The sequence below is a fragment of the Typha angustifolia genome, chromosome 8 (assembly GCF_048772165.1).
Source record: "Typha angustifolia cultivar Huaian chromosome 8, ASM4877216v1, whole genome shotgun sequence".
Classification (NCBI taxonomy): domain Eukaryota; kingdom Viridiplantae; phylum Streptophyta; class Magnoliopsida; order Poales; family Typhaceae; genus Typha; species Typha angustifolia.
The window spans coordinates 3,427,390-3,445,340 of NC_133246.1; the positions used below are offsets into that span (position 1 = coordinate 3,427,390).

The window sequence follows — 17,951 nt, forward strand, 5'->3', positions numbered from 1 at the left end:
GTGTCTGTTCAACTTCCAATGTTTGAATCAGTACAGAGTTGCAGATTCAAAGCTCGGAGATGGCTTTTCAGAATGATGAGCATCCCATAATTCACCGACTTCTATCACTCTTGAGTCATGTTTGGTGTGTTAATTGTTTATTTTGCAGGACGTACCGTTTCGCCCTTGCCATATTGTCGTTTTGCAGGATTTGAGTGTAAATCCTCAGATTTTTATTTTTTTTGGGGGGGGGGGGGGCTTTCCCTATGCGTAAATCGATCCAAATCTACTTCAATCAATCTCTAAGTCATGTGGCAGTCAAGTGGAAAAATCTAGATTTCAGGACTTCCAAACAGGGTGTCGGAAAGCAACTCCAGGTTTCCAAAGAGGGTGTCACGAAACAACTGGGTGAGGCAAAGTCGCTGTAGGTAATGCCTGTCCTAGTGTTCTATTCATCGTCCTGTTTAGCACGCTGACCCCACCTTATTCCCTTTCATCTCTCTTCCTATTTTGTCACTCCTCATCTGCTTAAAGTTTTGTTATTCTCTGTTCTTTTGGTTCATAAATAATTACGTCCTTCCATGTCTCAAATCTTTGTGTCAGGCAGTACCATCGTCCAGCCTATTTATGCCAAGTGGAAATGCATTCCGTTCACTATGTTGTCCACACTTTCTATACAATAATGAAAGCTATATTGGAGTTCTTGACCAAACCAGCCCTCCTACAACCTTTTTTTATTTATTTATGCATCCAATAGGATTTACCCCCACTTTAACTTTTAAATATAAGTTGCTTTTTAATTCAATGACTTATTTTTAAGTTACTTTTTATGTGAAAATTTAAAAGTCGCTAAGTTGCTCAAGTCTTAAGAAGGGAAAGTGACACTTATTTGGAAATCATTGTTCAATTCGGCAATCTATGTAGAAATTTCGCCTCTTAAAATTTAGTGCTTTATGACTTTTAAATTAAAAAAATAAAAGATTTATCTTTGAAAGTTATTATCCACTAGACATTATAAAACTTATCTAGTTTCGTATTTAAATTTTAAAATGAATTGGACATTAAAAAAAAAATTAACCGCAGACTTAAAATTGACCCAAAATCAGCTATATATATATATATATATATATATTGCTTTAACCATTTGGAAATTAAGCATTGGTTATTGTAAAATAGTCTTCTCCCTGCTGCTTCTAAGTGCAAAGACGACCCCAAATAAGTAGCTGCTGATCATATGTCTTTAAAGGAACTTCCAACCTGTGTACCTGGCGTATCAGACTGACTGGTAGATATGTTCAAGAGATTTATATATTGAAGTAGCTTTCTAACTTTAGAACAACCAATTGGGTTGTGACATATACCAGATCGTCGAAATTCCTAAGACCTGACACAATCCATACAAAATAGTGAAGGATGCATGCATCAGAAGAATGTAATTGTCTCATGTTATGATTTTTAAAAGATAAAAATAAAAACAAAAACGAGGTGCATGATGAGCTTCTTTCCAACAAAAAAGAAAAAGTTAAAGGTTGGATCAAGATTGCCCTTCTCCTCCTCAAAAGATAAATAAGACCCTTTATACCTTGCTTCTGTTGTTCCATGTCTAACTTTTTCTGAGGGCTAGTAGATTATGACTTCTTTTTTTTTGTCTCCAGATCTATTTTCTCATAATACCAACTGTGGGTAAGTAAAAAGAAGTGTACTGAGAACTTCAGTGGCATTACTGAGAGCAATGTACATAAATAAAAGATTATGTAACACCTTGCATTAATTGTAAAAGGGACATAGGCATAACTAGTTTTCACCAGCAAGAAACATATCTTGTACCACTTATTTGTGCACCAAACTCTAGCTAATTCCTCATCCTTAAGGAAGGACTCAATAATAGACATAAGAGCACAATTGTGGTCCAGTACCAATTATTTCTCAATTGAACACAAAAATTTCTCCATCAGCATATGCATCAGTTATTCACTCAAATAGAACAAAAATCTTGCTACCTGTACACTTGAAAAACATCAACCTACAAGCATCTTGCCACTCATAATTAACAACTAATTTGTTTCATGTCATTTTAAGAAATTAATAGTTTTAGAAAAGCCCAAGTGACCAGCTATTCGTCGACGCGTGGCTGCGATGATTTGGCCAAGACAATTAAGGGAGGGTCAGTGTATCCAAAATCATACTGCACTAGCCTTTAGGAGATCTCCCCTATTTTTATAATGGAAAGGGGAAAAAAAGAAAGGCTTAATTACCCCACCTTAAGGCATCATAATAATTGTGTAGGTTGGTGGTATCCATCCCTCTACAGAGAAAAAATAAAGATCTTATATTGGCTTAATCAAGGAGATGAAAGTGATGTGGGCATTCATATTTGAGGGATCTTCTTGACTGCTGGAAGATTAGCTTTGCAATTAAATAACACAATTATTCTTATCATATTTCCCAATAGAAAGTGGGATCCTTTGCCACCATATGATGATTATAGAATTTATAGTAAAAGCATGCACATATGTAACCAAACCATCAGTTCATCATCATAATCTTACACAGAAATAGAAGCCATAGTAGGCATACTTAATATTTGCTTAATTACATTGTATTAATTGAAGAGTCCTTCTCTACTGGAGTGGCTTAGAACTCCTTTATCTTTTAATCTTTGATCAATTGGAAGACTCAAAGTAGGATTGGAGTTTCTACTGCTGCTACTACTATGAGCTATAACAATACTCCCATAAGAAAGGCTCTTCAAGAACATCACCATCCTTTAAAGAAACCCCCCATAAAGAAGAAGAGTAGCAACATCCACCTCTCAAGTCAAGGATGAGATCAGGGAGATCAAAGAATGCATCATCTTCGCCACCGCCGCTGCCGTTGCACGGTTTTGCCGACGCCGGGGAGTGCGGCGAGCTCGGCAGCTCGGCGGCGGCGAGAGCTGCCGCCGCTTGGATGTCCTTGGGAGAGGCGGTGGCGGGGCGAGGGAGCTCGGCGGCCAGCTCGGGGAAGTTGAGGTGCGCCGACCGGCCCTTGACGGCGAGCGCGGCCACGTCGTGAGCCCGCGCCGCCATCTCGGCTGTCGGGAACGTCCCGAGCCATATCCTCGACTTCTTCCTCGGCTCACGGATCTCCGACACCCACTTTCCCCAGTTCCGCATCCGGACGCCGCAGTAGACCGGGTGCTTCCCCCCGTTGCTTCTCTTCCTAGTACTCTCGCCACCGCCGTCGCCGCCGCCGCTCTTCTTGTCCTTTTTTGTTATCTTAGACTCTTGTGCATTAGTACTAGTAGGGGCAGAGAAGTACGAAGAAGAGGAGGAAGAGGAGGAGGAGTTTGCTTTTAATTCCATGATGAAGGCTTAGAAGTTTTGGAGGAGTTCATGTGTACTGGGGTCTGGGGGGGTTGAATATAAGGTAATGAGAGAGGGCCTTTTTATTGAATGCCCAAATTGGACGAGGGACAGCAGCAACATAGAGAAAAGAGCAAAGCCAATGAGGATTTTAATAAGACGATGGGCCGATGGGGCCATGCAAAATTATTAATTAATAAAAAAAAGAAAAAGACCGACAGAGATTCGGTGATAATCTAATTATGACTTTCTATTTTTGCCAACAAAATCTTCTGATTTCGCACAGTTGAGGTGGCAGCCGACCCAATTTTTTTTTTTTCAATTTTTCCTCTTTTTTTCTGCTACTTTTTTGAATTGAAAGTCATACACATAGATCATAATTAGAGAGTTATATATTAATCCATTTAAATCTAAAGGGCTGAGATTTAAACTAAAGAATACACACTCGTATAAATATTAATTTCTTTAACCATATGAGCAAAAACACTATTCCAGCATGTATTATTTATCCCAAAGTTTCCACTTTTTAAATATAACATCATTTTAAAATAAAATTTCGAGAGAAAAAAGAAGAAGAAACATGTCAAATGGCGTGTACCATATGGCATATAATGTTCGTCTGTTCACAGCACAACCACCTCTGATCTAACAACCTACAATAATTTAATTATCACTGGCTTCTTGGTTAGTCTAACAACCTATGGTAATTAAGGAGGTTAATGCACATAGGAAAAACTATGAGCTCTAAGCAAGCATATGTCCAAAGAGGGTAATTTGCTAGTGCGTTAACTTCTATGTTCTAGTTGTTTAGTGATTAATTTTTTAAGAGCAATGACTTAGCTATAGCTACAGTCATAATTCTCACTGCAAGGTAATGCTATCACTGATAAAATTATTATTCATCTAATTGACTAATTGATCCAAGGCAAGGCATTATTGAGCCTAATGACTAGGCAAGGGAATCATGTAATGCAAGACTCCTTTCTTTTATAGATGAGAGAAGAAAGGAGAAGAAAAAAAAAAGAGAGATAGTGTAAGACTTTTGCTACCCCTCCATTTTTCTAGGCTTGTCTAGCTTATGGATAAATAGTTTCTTAAGAGAAAGTTTAGTGATTGCATAAGTTATCAGTGTTGTGCAAGTCAGTAAGAACTAGGAAGCTTCAGCTTCCTCAAATTAAATAACCTCTACTCCTCCCATACTTCAAATGGGCTCTCACGCCACCAAAACCAAATAGATTAATGCATTAGAAGATAATTAAGCCATAATTTTTTTTAAATGGGTTTAGCAAAGGGCTAATCTCTTTGGCATCAGATATGGAGATTAAATCCCAAGATATTTATCTTCAATTTCTGTGTTTTGAGGTTTACTTTGTACTAGGAGGTAAACAAACATTTATCATAAGGATGCTTCGACTGAGAAGCCTACATAATTCATGCAATAACAGAGTATACTATTGTCACACACTAAGCTCAAAAAAATGGAAGATAATATGACTAACATGAAGCAAATACGTGGGACACAAATCAAGCAAAAGAACCCAAAACTAAACTAGTACAGTCCAGCAGAAGAGGTAATAGAATGTTGTGGTGACTGTTGCAGTCTCTGCAGCAGCAAGGTCTAATTATCTAAGGCGCAACGGTGAGCTTATTGTTGAGCACATTGTACCCTTGGGCCGGCATCCTCATCTTCGTCGTAGGCTTCCTGCTGCTGTTGTTGCTGCTTACGCCTCATCTCCTCTTCGATATTGACGTCGTACATAGTGGTCTCCTCACACTCATCGAGTTCCATGTCTGGCAAGTGGGCGCTGGGTCTAGGCGGCAGAATCTTCTCCAAGGCTCGAGATTTATCAGGAGAAAGTGTTCCTGAGTCTGGAAATTCAACATTGAATTGGATGTAGAGACGGCCCTTCATGAAGGGCCTGCCGTGCTGAGGCATACCCTCATCATTGATTGCCTTGTGTTGATCTGTTTAGAGAAAGTCAAATTAATTTCTCTGGCAAGAAAAGGGTTGCATTTATTTATAACAATACAGGTAAAACAGGATGAGGAAATTTATGCTAAGGCTAGAGATTCAAGAAGAAATATACCAGGCTTAATGACTTCCCCGGGATTAGACTTGATTAGTAACTGTCGGCCATCAAGATGGGTCAAAGCAAACTGGAAACCACACAGTGCCTCAGTCAGACTGAGAGTATGCTCCACATAAAGATCATCAAATTTCCTCTTGAATTTAGGATGCTCTTTCAGTTGCAACACAAATACTATATCCCCGGCCACCGTGTCAGGCTGCAGAAATAAGGATGTTATGTGGCAATGTTAATGACTCAACCAAATAAAAAGGAAAGAAGAGAAAATTCTAGCATCACTCTGCATGTCAAAAATTAAAATCTAATATCCAAAAAGGGCAACAACATTTAAAATAGTAATAATTGCCCAAAGAACTAGAAAACAAAGAGTAGATTGCAGGAGCATACTCAGGAAAACAGCAGAACACAGCTTAAGCTAAGTTAACATAGAAAGAAAGAGGCAAGGTCAGCCAAAACAATAGCTCTCACTTACAGCTTCATCAGCTTCTCCTTGGAATACAATCTTCTGACCATGTTGCATTCCTTTCTCGACATGCACCTCCAACACCTTCTTCTCCTGGACAACTTTGTTCCCCTTGCACTGTGGGCACTTGTCCTTATCACTGATGACCTCACCTGCATGGCAATAGAATTAGGAAATCCAAATGAAGCAAATGGTGTCCACAAAGAATATGCAAGGACTATATGAATTATGAAAGAACTGCCAAACCTGCTCCTCTGCACTCAGGACAAACATGTTGCATCTGCTGGATCATGCCTAGTCCTATCTGTCTAGTTACCGTCCGCACTCCTGAACCTTGACAACCATAACATCTTCCTGATGCACCACTTTTTGATCCCTTTCTGAATGGATAGTAAACAAAAATTTATAATCAGGATAAAATCAAAATGGGGGAATGTTATTTAGTCGACAAGCAAAAAATCTTAAATAAGCCTAAGAAATACAACTATTTTGCAGGACCTAACAATCAGCCATCCATGCCCACCTGCACACTAATCCACTCTTGGTGCATAATAAGACCAATATTCGCATGTGATTCAAGACTAACCCTCGTAAGTTTTCCTGAACCTAAAAACATCTTACAATAATGGCCCTGATTGCTAGAGCTCCAGCAATTTCTCCAACTTCACAAGTTTCTCTACTCTCTAGTACAGTTCAGGCATTTAGAGACTTTCAGTTGAAAGGTCTGTTTTGAAGGTTTCGGGTAATGTTTTTGGCTAAATATATACATAAACACAAACAAAAATCTAATTACTTTTTAGATGCCACAATACCACGTCTAGCATTTAAAATTTAGCATACATCTTCTGGAGGGGAATAGGTTTTGGGCAAAATTGACAATTTGAAAAGGCAAAAAGGTGCTTTTATCCTTTTTATAGTTTTTCTTGAGATAAATAAGTACACCAAGGAGGTGGAACTATTTTTATTGCCCTATTCAAAAAAATAAGTGGGGAATAATTTACGCCCAACAATTCCAATTTAAAACACAACCGTAATCTCATGATTCTTTTTTTTTCCAGATGATAACCGTAATCCAAAATATCGAATTGGTAAAGCTGAAACAAATCTCATAAGCCACATGGCAGAACTTAAGCTGATGCTAAGAACCTTGCTTAAGGGATACATGAGCACAGCCGTCACTAGATACACAGAATACAAATTGAATCGGGAAACCCAGGCAGTAAACAACACAAATGTCAGTGTGTTTTTCAAAACTTAATGATATGGAAGCTAGTGTCAAAAAGAATCCATGGAAAGAATACCTCTATCTTAAACGAGGAATATAACGACCTAGAATAATTTAACAAATTGTGTTATAAATTTGCTCTTCACAATTCACAGTTTAAAAAATTCACTTCTTCCGCATTTATATACTAAAAAAAAGACTTCCTTTCATTAAAAATGACTTTCAAAGATTTAAAAAATAGTTAAGTGGAAGCATCAAGAATTGGAAAAAGCATGAGTGCATGATGATGATGATTGCAACAAGTCAGCTAATAGAATCACTACAAAGAAAAACCACCTATTCTACAATGACAACACACAAACAATAAGTATGTTTCTAAACAAAAAGGCAAAGGTCATTCCAAATAAAAAAGATCCAAACACATACCCTTTACACTTTGAGCAAAGCACATTTCTTGACAAAGAAAGCTTTTTGGATGTCCCATTATACAAGTCTTCCAGGGACACCTTTAAGGTATGAACGACATCTTCACCTTGTTTTTGCCTTCTTCCTCTTGAGCTACCGCCTTTTAATCAAAAAAGGAAAAAGAAAAAGCTTAATTAAACAATTGCAAAATATTAATTAAACAAGTGAGGAAAAAAATATGTTGTGGGAATTATCCCTCTCACCACCAAAAGCACCGCCGCCACCAAAGAATTGCTCAAATATATCAAATGGACTGTGAGAAGAACCGCCACCTCCCATTCCCTCTTTGAGGGCATCTTCTCCATATTGGTCATAAATATCTCTCTTTTCAGGATCACTAAGAACGTCATAGGCTTGAGCCAGCTCTTTAAACTGTCCAATGACATAAACAACATCCCAAATACACCACACATCAAATAAACGACACTAATCATCCTGAGAAAGGATCTCCTATTAGTTTATCCCTAATGGAGCACTATTCATTACCAAAAAAGACAAAAGGTGACAAACAAAATTTTGAAAAACAGATGGACTGGCTCACCTTCTCTGGGTCGCCACCCTTATCAGGATGGTTCTTTATTGCAGCTTTCCTATAAGCCTTCTTAAGTTCGTCTTGGCTTGCACTCTTTGAAACACCAAGGATCTCATAATATTTGGTGTTGTCACTTTTTCTCTGAGCACGTCCAAACATGATTACAAACCTTTAAAGACCTTCCCCTGTATCAAATGAGGAAAAAAGAAAGAGAAGAATATGGTCACTGATGGTGTGCGTGAAAAAGGATGGCCCAAAGGAAAGAGAGGCTTGAAACTGGTGCGCTACTAAAAGAATGACAATCAAAATCTATCTCCTGACATATCTTACATCTGAATCCACAGCGCCTAATAACATAGCAACCAAATCATCAGGCCATGTACACATACTATCAAGCCAACTTATTAAACATAAAATTCTATTGCTCCAAATTCATACTAGTTGGCTGATAATTGATGTTTATAGATACCACTTACCAGAACGAATAAGTTTTAACTGAAGTACCCTTTCATTATATATTCTGCAGGAAAATTCATACTAGTTGGCTGATAATTGATGTTTATGAATACCACTTACCAGAATGAATCAGGTTTAACTTAAGTATCATTTCAATATAAATTCTGCAGCAAATTCATACTAGTTGGCTTATAATTGGTGTTTATGATTACTATAAGTCTATAATCAAGTTTAACTAAAGTCCCTTTTCATTACAAATCTACTTCATCTAGTTAGTTAGGTTGGTAATCTAATGACCATCAAAAAGATATTTAGTCATCAATCTGGTCAACCTCAACAATGATCTTTGGTATATGGACAGCTAAAGGGACAAGAGTTGTTACATGAAGAGTTGAAAAGAGAAAAGAGAAGTCTGATCAAACAATAAATCTCCCCAAAGGTATTGGAAATTCACTGTTTACCTTCCCAAGAAAATGTGGTATAAATCTAACTGCAAACAATGAAGGATCAACAATTTCTTAAGAAGCACAACTTAGCCTACAAAGCAAAGAGGCAACATCAAAATCTAAATAATACTTTAATAAACAGGAAACCGTCATTACAAAACCTGCTTTAATTAGATCAATAAAAACTTAAGCAAAATTTCACAACCAAACTCTCCTGTCAAACCGAAATTGACCATTAATGTTATCTGTCACTACTAAAGAATCCAAGGAAAAGAGAGAATCATCAACTAATCAGATGAACTTCGTGGTCAAAATAGGTAGATACTGGTTGATCTGTAATTACTAGAGAATCCCAAAAAAAACTGAAAAAAAAGGGGAAAATCATGAACTAGTAGATGAACAACCTGATCTAAATAGAAAATTATGCTCAATTATTTACATCACGAACTAGTAGATGAACAACCTAGCCTCAAACCTGGCACTTCCACCGTAACCATTAACCACAATGGCATGGAGGAAAAGACTGACTTCCCCAATATCCCTACAATAGGAAGAAGAGGGAGAGATCACGCACTGCCGTAAGAAAAGATCCTCCGAAGAAGAGATGAACCAGTAGAATCCAATCTTAACTTTTTAAAGTTTTACTTTTTGATGACCTAAAGCCGGATTTTAGGAAAGGTAAAAAGAAAACCCTAACTAGATCCCAATTTCTTCGCAGTCTAATAAATAACCCTAGAAAATTGGGCTTTAAAATATAAAAAAGAAATCATATTTCCTAACATACTAATGCATAGCAAGTGCATAATCTAACTTGAAAAATTTTATAAAAAATAAAAGGATCATGAAACTTTAGCAATAATCATCTGATCTATCAACCAGAAAAACATCAGCAGCATCTGTCAGGTACTTCTTCCCGAAACCTACTTCCCATGATAAAAACCCAACACTTCATCTCCGACCAAACAACAAACTAAAATAGAAACAAAAAGGCGAAATCTTTCCAAAACAAACCATAAATTGCTAGAAAAACAAAAGGAAGAGAAAGATGACGCAGATCGAGATCGGAATACGAACCCTAGATCGATTTAGGATCGGATCGATTTGGGAGCGACGGAGGCGGCGATTGGGTAATATCGACGGAGGAGGAGCTCCGAAGCGATTTCGAGGAGAGGGAGGTACGTTTGCTGCTGGCGATCGTTAAGTAGGCTTTCGCATCTCGAGATCCGCGTCACAACGCGATGCGATGCCAGCCGTTCGATCAGCCTATCCGGACAACTGGGGTGAGCGTGTGAGGCACGTCACTGGTTTACTAACACGTGGCCGATGCTTTAAGGTTGCCCCAAAAGGCCAACGAGATTCCGCCACGTCATCATGTGGAGATAGGCCGAACTCAAGCGTGCTAGATTCCAGATACCAAAAGCCTATTTATTAATTTAAAAATTCATGATTTTTTTTTTAATTTACTTACTTGTACTTTAAACCTAAGCATTTCTAATCTTTATATATGATCTACGTAAATTATAATATTAATTAATTAGATTTGAAAACAATAAAAAATAATATAATTATTTTACAATGTATTAATAATACTATTACTTTCAGATAAGAAAAATCTAACTCTCTTGCTCCATTAAAATTCTCTTAATTAATTTTTCCATTATGCTACAACTAATTAAGTGAATATTATATGGCGAATTATAAACTTACATATAGACGTTTATAGTTGTCACCATTACCTCCTCTTAGCTTTTATCTTTTAAATTTTATTTTTTATAAAACAGAGTAAAAATACACTGCTTTTAGTGATTCCATTCCATTGTCAAAGTTGCCAAATAAAATAATATCTTTAAATTGCATGGGCATCTCCCTCAACCCTCTGTTCCATATTTCTTCACTCTTGACCAGCCCTATATATATATATATTATGACCAGCTAATTAGCTATTATTTTACATTATCTATAGAGACAGCAAAAAAAATAGAGGGTGATTTTCACTAGGTTTCGCTTGTGATTCATATAAGAAAAAGGGGTTGGTTTTGCAAGTTCACATTATAAACTTCCTCGTCATTAAACTAAGTTTTAAAAAGAATTCCTCGTTCTGATGTAGACCTCGCTGGAAATCGACCTCAAGTTGCAAGGTTTTCAATAAATTGCTGCGGTCTATTTCAGATCTATTTTATCGGGTCTGGTACACCAAATCTTTAATTTTTTTTGTATTATACTTTTACCAGTTAGACTAAAGTTTGCTTCACCTCCAATAATTTTATTTTATTTATGTTAATTTGTTGTCTTATAGTCTAAATTAAAGTGCAATGCTTACTTTTTTTAATATTTTTAAGGGTTAATCATGCTAAAACCTCGTGAACTTGTTGTTTAGGTTACAATGTCCTTCTTGAATTTTAGGGAAGTTTTAATACCACATTTATGTTAGTGTGCCATAAGAAAAATTGGACGAGTCGACTTAAGTGGTAGTCATATTTTCTTGAAATGACCTAAATGCTCTGGCTATATATTTCAATCAAATTAATAGAGATTTAAATATATTTTTATTACCCTTTAATTAAATTAGGATGATTAATTTAGATTTAAATATAGCTTCCCCTCCTCCCTCTTTCCCCTCACCATCTAGCGAGGGGCTTAAGGCGTTGTGCAGCTGGCTAGGATATTGGGGGGCAGTGTCGGAGCATCGTTCATTGGCCTTGAAGAGGAGCTTCTACTTGCCGCGGCCAAGGAAAGTGAGGGCGGCCATGTGAAGTGAGAGTCAGGGGTTGAGGGTGGTGAGGGTGAGAGCAGCAACCATGGGTGGTGAGAGCGAGGGTAGCTGAGGACAATGGCGCGACATAGATAAGATCATGTGCAGTGGAGGACTCAGATTGGACAAAAGATAAGAGTTGCTAAGGAGGGGAACAAGGATGACAATGTAGAGCAAGCGTGGTCACGCGCGATAGAGGACTCGAATTGGACAAAAGAGAAGGGTGGCCAAGAAGGGTGACGAGGATGGTGAAGCAAAACGGGTGAAGTCACGCGCTGTGGAGGACTTAGATCGGACAAAGGAGAAGGGGAAGGTCTTCCATGCTCGCACTAGAAGACGAAGGAGAAGGAGAGGAGGAGTAGTGATGGTGGAGGAGGAGAGAGGGAGGTGCAAATCCCGAGGAAATGACAGTAGGGGAGAAGAAAGGAAAGAGGAAGAAGGTTAAGTTGAGGGCAATTATGCAATTTACTTTTTGTTTATTTAAAAATTAATAATGTGATATATATATATATATATACATATATATACATTAGGGGTATAAGAGTCATTTGATGCATTCTGTCACCGCCACTTGCCATTTCACTTAGATCCAAAGTTTTAGGGTAGATATTATAACCTAAAAGAGTTTATAGGGTATGTATGAAAACTAAGTATAATACATAGGGTGTTAGCGTAATTAAACCTATATTTAACCAAACTATATATATAATTTGAAGGATTTTATTGAAGACAAAATCATAGAGAATTTAATAAACTTTAAAACACATGGAACATAAAATTTTAGATAATATAAATATGATAAATACGTTGAATAGATATATATATTTATTATTTTTCATCTCTAAAAATTTGATCAATATTATTTTAGATGCATCGATAAACTTATTTCTAACAATTACTATTTCCAACGTATTTAATCGAACTACAGATCGGATTTGAAAATCTTCATTAGAGACAAAATCACAAATAATCTAATAAGCTTTTTAAGTATTTAAATACCAATTGAATTTTAGATAATAAAGATATAATAAATATATTGAACAGATGTATAATTTTATTGTATCACTTGTCATATAAAATTTAATTAATATTTTAAAAAAATATATTATTTACAACTTTGTCTATAACAAGTATCTTTAAGTTGGACCTATAATATAATAAACATATAATAAAAATTGTCGAGCGTGGAATGCATTCATCAGCTAGAGCTGGCAATATATATATATATATTTTCCCTTGCAATAAAGAGACAAGTAGTTCTGCCACGAGTGTGACACGGAAGACGCAACTTAGTCACAGTCTACAACAAATTAAAGCACGCAGAAATCGATCTCAGGCCCACCGAATCAAATCCCCAGCATAAGAGAATCATGATAACTTGATTTCATCACGTGTATGTTTATTTTTTTAGCAGTAAATATAATCATTGTGTGATTAATTTTAGATGCTCTAATAATTATCTTACATATAACTAGAATTATTATTATTTTTTATATTCTTTTGTTCCGAGTTAAAGGGGCCTTATGCTCATGAGATTCAAGTGTAATTAACCCATTTTCGTATTACAAATTTAAGATGAGATAAAGATATAAAAAGTGTTCATTAACTCTGTTTTTTTAACATGATAGAGTAATATTATTTATTTTTAAATGTTATTTTTAATAAACGTCTGTATTTATTCTATTAATATTAGTCAACACCCCTAGTTTTTTTTTTTTCATTGTGTACAAATCCGTATTGCCGTAACCGTGCCCAGCAATCAAATACGCGCATTAGTCTTTCTGCGACTTCCGAGTATTAGAAGAAGGGAAGCGAAGGCAGAGAGAGGAGAGAGAGAGAGAGAGAGAGAGAGAGAGAGAGAGAGAGAGAGAGAGATGGAAGAGAAGCAGCGAGCGCAGAACGTGTTGGTGATGAGGCACGGCGACCGTATCGACCACGCGGAGCCTCTGTGGCCGCTCCACGCGCCGCGGCCGTGGGATCCGCCGTTGACGGAGGCCGGCAAGATCCGCGCCTGGACGACCGGGAAGCGCCTCCGTGGCGTCGGCTTCTCCATCCACCGCGTCATCGTCTCCCCCTTCGTCCGGTGCCTCCAGACCGCCGCAGAGGTCGTCACAGCACTCTGCTCTGTCATCGACGACCCCGCCGCCCTCCTCGCACTCGAGACCAGCCACGGCGCCGCCATCGATCCCTCCCGTGTCAAGGTCTCCATTCCTCCCTTTTTGTGTTTCAATGGGTTGCATTTCTTATTATAGATAGATTTGCGGATCGATTCAACTTTTTATACGCAAATGGATGCTAAGATACGTATTTAAAACATTGTTGATCTGAGATGAGTTGGGGTAATTAGAATAAATCCCTTGACCAATCAGATTAACGTCGTTCTCACGCCGAGTGAAGTGATTCGATGTGGAAGCAAAGTATGCAAATAATAGTGACAAGACAGTGATAAAGAAGACATGGCGGACATTGGTATAGGTAGAATGTGATTCTGGTTTGGCTTTGTAAAGATGCTGTTTGGGTACCTTCTGCCTCATTCTATGCTAATCGTCATAGAGAATGAAATATTTCCTCAACTAAATGAAGTCTCTTGTGATATGGATGCCGACCGTATTACTAGAAGAAAAGTACATCAATGATCAAGAAAATTTCACTCTCTTTTACCTCAAGTGGTTTGGTAGCTTTTGTGAAATGTTCTTTCGTTTGATTGCTTTCTTACTTAAGCTAAAATGATTAAATATAACAAAAGTTGTTAATATTTCTTATCGACTTATCCAATCCAAACTCTTTGTTTGCCTCAGTTTAGGTAAGTCTAGCAAACGAAGAGAATCTATTCCTATACTTTTCTATTATGATAGGAGATAAAATTTCCGATATTATTAGTATCATTTGGATTTACTATTCTTTGCTAGAACAATAAGCTACTTCCATAATTTATCAAAGGCTTTTGTCTTATGCATAGTTAATTATCTACTTCTAATATAACGGTCTTTCCTTAAATTTCTGCAAGCATGCTGTGATACTGCTTATTCACCTTTTATGCATATATGGCTATTCTTTCTGACATAATGTCCATCCCTAATTTATGAAAAACAATATTCCATTGCAAAACCTGCTTGCACTCTCATTCTTCCCTCCAATTTGTGAACAAATAAAGGCTGAATTTAACAACAACAATTTCTCCCTTGCTTCATATATTTTTTTTCTATAGGGAACACATTATAGGAACCCAAATAGTTGGGACTTGAGGCTTCAGGCTTGACTGTTGTCCGGTCATGTTTGTTGTGGAAGCACCTTCCACATCCTTGGGACTTGGGATAATTTTGCTGCTTTCAAAAGTTTGAGGATTTGTCAACCAATGGACTAATCATATCTTGTTTGGCTATCCAGTAATTACTGTGATGATAACTTTTTGAATTTTGCTGCAGACAAGAATTTTGATGAGCCAATTATACGATAATGATAATTCTGCTTGTGCACATTTGACATTGTATCTTTCAACAGCTGATACCAATACTGGATAAAGGAAGAGAGTGATGCTATGCAGCTTGACAGAAAATATATAACTTCTGTCAAGAAAGTAGGAAGTATTCCAAATATATGCCAAAGTGATGGGACCAAAGGTTTGGTTATTGTTGTTGTAATGATACAATAAAGATGGGCCAACAAGTGAAGCATGATACGACGCTGATTTGGTTTTTGTTACCTGTCCAGTTAAGACAGAATGCGAGGTGCCATAGTTTTCTGTTCTGTCCCCTTCTTATCTTGGTAATGATAGCCTTACCATCTTCTTTCCTAGAGGAAATGCTAACTAGCATTAAATGGGTAGATATTATGGATTAAGCAATTATCCTACCTTCTTTCTATGAAGAGATGCGTTGGTTCTATATGAATTTAATGTTGTGGTATTTTGTCTTATTGCAACCAAGGTTTCGAAAATCGGTATCAGCCGTCCAAAAAAATAATATGTATCGGATCAGACTATGTAAGTAAATAAAATTTTAAATATTATTTAAAAATATTAATTTTTTTAAATTTAGAAAAAATTATATAAAAAAAAAGAAAATAATAATTACTCATATATAAAACCTAAAAGCCTCTCTTCTCTCTCTCTCTCTCTCTCTCTCTCTCTCTCTCTCTCTCTCTCTCTCTCTCTCTCTCTCTCTCTCTGTGTGTGTGTGCAGCAGTTGCTGCAGTGCCGAAACCAACCAGTCCAAATCGGGATAGGCCGAAACTGAAATTTATGATTGAAACAATTACCACCCATCCTATACTTGCCTTGCTTATATATGAGTAGTGATCATGACCATGCACATTCTTTTGTTGCTTAAAAATAAATTGTGTTTATATGGTATGAACAGATTAGCTGATTTAGTATTACTACGAATAACATTGAGCTGATACAGCTGACTAACAGACGTAAACACAATGTCTTATTTGAGTTTTTACTAAAGCCAGTAAATGTTGTGGAGCTCGAGACTCTGTATATGTATTTATCACTTATCAGTTGTATACTATATCACACTTCTCATCATATCCTTGAAATCTTGTTTTTCCACTCTACAGGTCTCAATCGAGTATGGATTAAGTGAGATGTTGAACACTCAAGCAATAGGCGTGATTCCTAAAGATGGGAAGTGGTTCCCTGATTTATTGGAACTTGAAGCTGTTTTACCAGCTGGAACTATAGATCATTCTGTAGAGCATGTCTACCAAGAGGTTTAAACTTACTGTTCACTATGATATTTTGCATGTGTATATGCCATTTGAGAGATTGTTCTGAAATTTGTATTTTACTAGCAGAAAGAGTGAGAACTTACACTTTGGACTGTTGCAGATGCCACAATGGGGTGAATCTGTCATGGATGCAAGAATTAGATACGAAGGTATTATTCAGGCACTTGCTGACAAATATCCTCATGAGAACTTGCTTCTGGTTACACATGGTAAGTCCAAAATTAGATGTTAGGTTTCTTCAGTAGAGAATCGATTTACAGTTTGTTGATGATAAACAAATTTCACTTATTTTTAGTTCCCTTGGTTCACTTTCCGTCTGACATATCTGGTTTGTTTCTGCTGGTCGGTCAAAGTCTATCTTTGGTAGATTGTTTGGACCCACCAAGCAAGTTAACTCAGTCAGGTTTAATCTGATGAGTCTGGATACAAGCCCCTGCTTAAATACTGCCACTAACTCATGAAAGTGGTTGTTATCTCTTGGAAAACTTCAGTCTGTAATCTGGCAGGAAATTACAGAAAAGTGGTAGTGAAACAACATATGTTCACCAGAGTTCTCCATTAATATCAAAAGAAACAATTTGTTCTTTGCTGAGTGATTAACTCCCTGTTGCTGTTGTTTTAGCTTTTTAGGTGGCTGACAGGTGCCGTGACTAATTACCTTATCCTCAATTAAGTTTCCCCCTTTTCTTAGAAGTGCTTGTTATGTCCATATTTGTTAGATTCATACTTCTTTTTACTCCTTTCTTTTTCTTCTTCCTTTTTGGACAGCCACTATACAACCATCTTCTCATTTGCAGGTGAAGGTGTTGGGGTCTCAGCCTCTTCGTTTCAGAATGATGTTGAAATTTATGAAGTAGAATACTGTGCATATTCTCATCTTCAAAGACAGATATCACTTATTCCTACACAGCCATTTACTGCTGAAAACTTCATAGTTCTAACCAAGAACGGTCAAACGGGTGTACACTATATTATTACTCCTGAGAGCGAAGGAATCTGATGCTGCGAGGGTGGGTGACATTCTTCCGCACAAGCTTCCTCTCTTATTTGTAATGCTTGGTCTGTAAACCCCAATGAAGTCTTATTCTCATGTGGTGGTTCTTGAACTCTCTGGCTATTTATTTTAGTCAGAAATGCTTTCATTTTTCCTTTAATGGTTGCTGGATTTCAGATGTCAGTATAAACATATTCTTCTGTAAGAAGATTCTTCCTTTTCGCCCCCTTTATTCCTTTGTTGGTGTATAAAAGGAAGATGATTGGATTTACAGGTTCAATTTCGTATCCTAGATTTGCTTGTAAATGTGCTTATTTGTTTATATATTTTGCGCTTAATTGAGGGAGTAAAGTAATACATCAAAGTTCACAAGAGCAATTTTATAGTTAAACTTATATTTTAGTTTGCATGTATATATATTTTTTTCTCTCTTTGCTATTTGACAACATAATTCATATGATATCACCCTTGTAG

The 17,951-nt window shown here is 36.9% G+C and overlaps 3 protein-coding genes across 5 annotated transcripts; 1 reads left to right on the forward strand and 2 right to left on the reverse strand.

Moving 5' to 3' along the window:
- Positions 1 to 2,490: 2,490 nt before the first annotated feature.
- On the reverse strand, positions 2,491 to 3,427 carry LOC140765447 (ethylene-responsive transcription factor ERF039-like). Its single transcript, XM_073104544.1, has one exon. The coding sequence runs from the start codon at positions 3,321 to 3,323 to the stop codon at positions 2,691 to 2,693; it is 633 nt and encodes a 210-aa protein (XP_072960645.1). The 5' UTR covers positions 3,324 to 3,427; the 3' UTR covers positions 2,491 to 2,690.
- A 1,288-nt stretch (positions 3,428 to 4,715) lies between these two features.
- LOC140764837 (chaperone protein dnaJ A6-like) lies at positions 4,716 to 10,228 on the reverse strand. 3 transcript variants are annotated; one of them, XM_073103635.1, is made up of 9 exons: positions 10,072 to 10,154; positions 9,473 to 9,538; positions 8,105 to 8,280; positions 7,767 to 7,935; positions 7,525 to 7,663; positions 6,120 to 6,253; positions 5,883 to 6,025; positions 5,411 to 5,609; positions 4,716 to 5,288 (listed from the first exon to the last, which is right to left on the reverse strand). In XM_073103635.1, the coding sequence occupies exons 3-9, from the start codon at positions 8,252 to 8,254 to the stop codon at positions 4,969 to 4,971; spliced, it is 1,254 nt and encodes a 417-aa protein (XP_072959736.1). In that variant the 5' UTR covers positions 8,255 to 8,280; positions 9,473 to 9,538; positions 10,072 to 10,154; the 3' UTR covers positions 4,716 to 4,968. The 3 variants fall into 3 exon arrangements, with proteins under 3 accessions (XP_072959736.1, XP_072959735.1, XP_072959734.1); XM_073103634.1 differs by having other exon boundaries at positions 9,461 to 9,538; positions 10,072 to 10,146; XM_073103633.1 differs by lacking the exon at positions 9,473 to 9,538 and having other exon boundaries at positions 10,072 to 10,228.
- Positions 10,229 to 13,506: 3,278 nt separating this feature from the next.
- On the forward strand, positions 13,507 to 17,764 carry LOC140764180 (uncharacterized). The gene is made up of 4 exons (XM_073102601.1): positions 13,507 to 13,950; positions 16,313 to 16,465; positions 16,584 to 16,692; positions 17,281 to 17,764. The coding sequence occupies exons 1-4, from the start codon at positions 13,624 to 13,626 to the stop codon at positions 17,481 to 17,483; spliced, it is 792 nt and encodes a 263-aa protein (XP_072958702.1). The 5' UTR covers positions 13,507 to 13,623; the 3' UTR covers positions 17,484 to 17,764.
- The last annotated feature ends 187 nt before the right edge of the window (positions 17,765 to 17,951 follow it).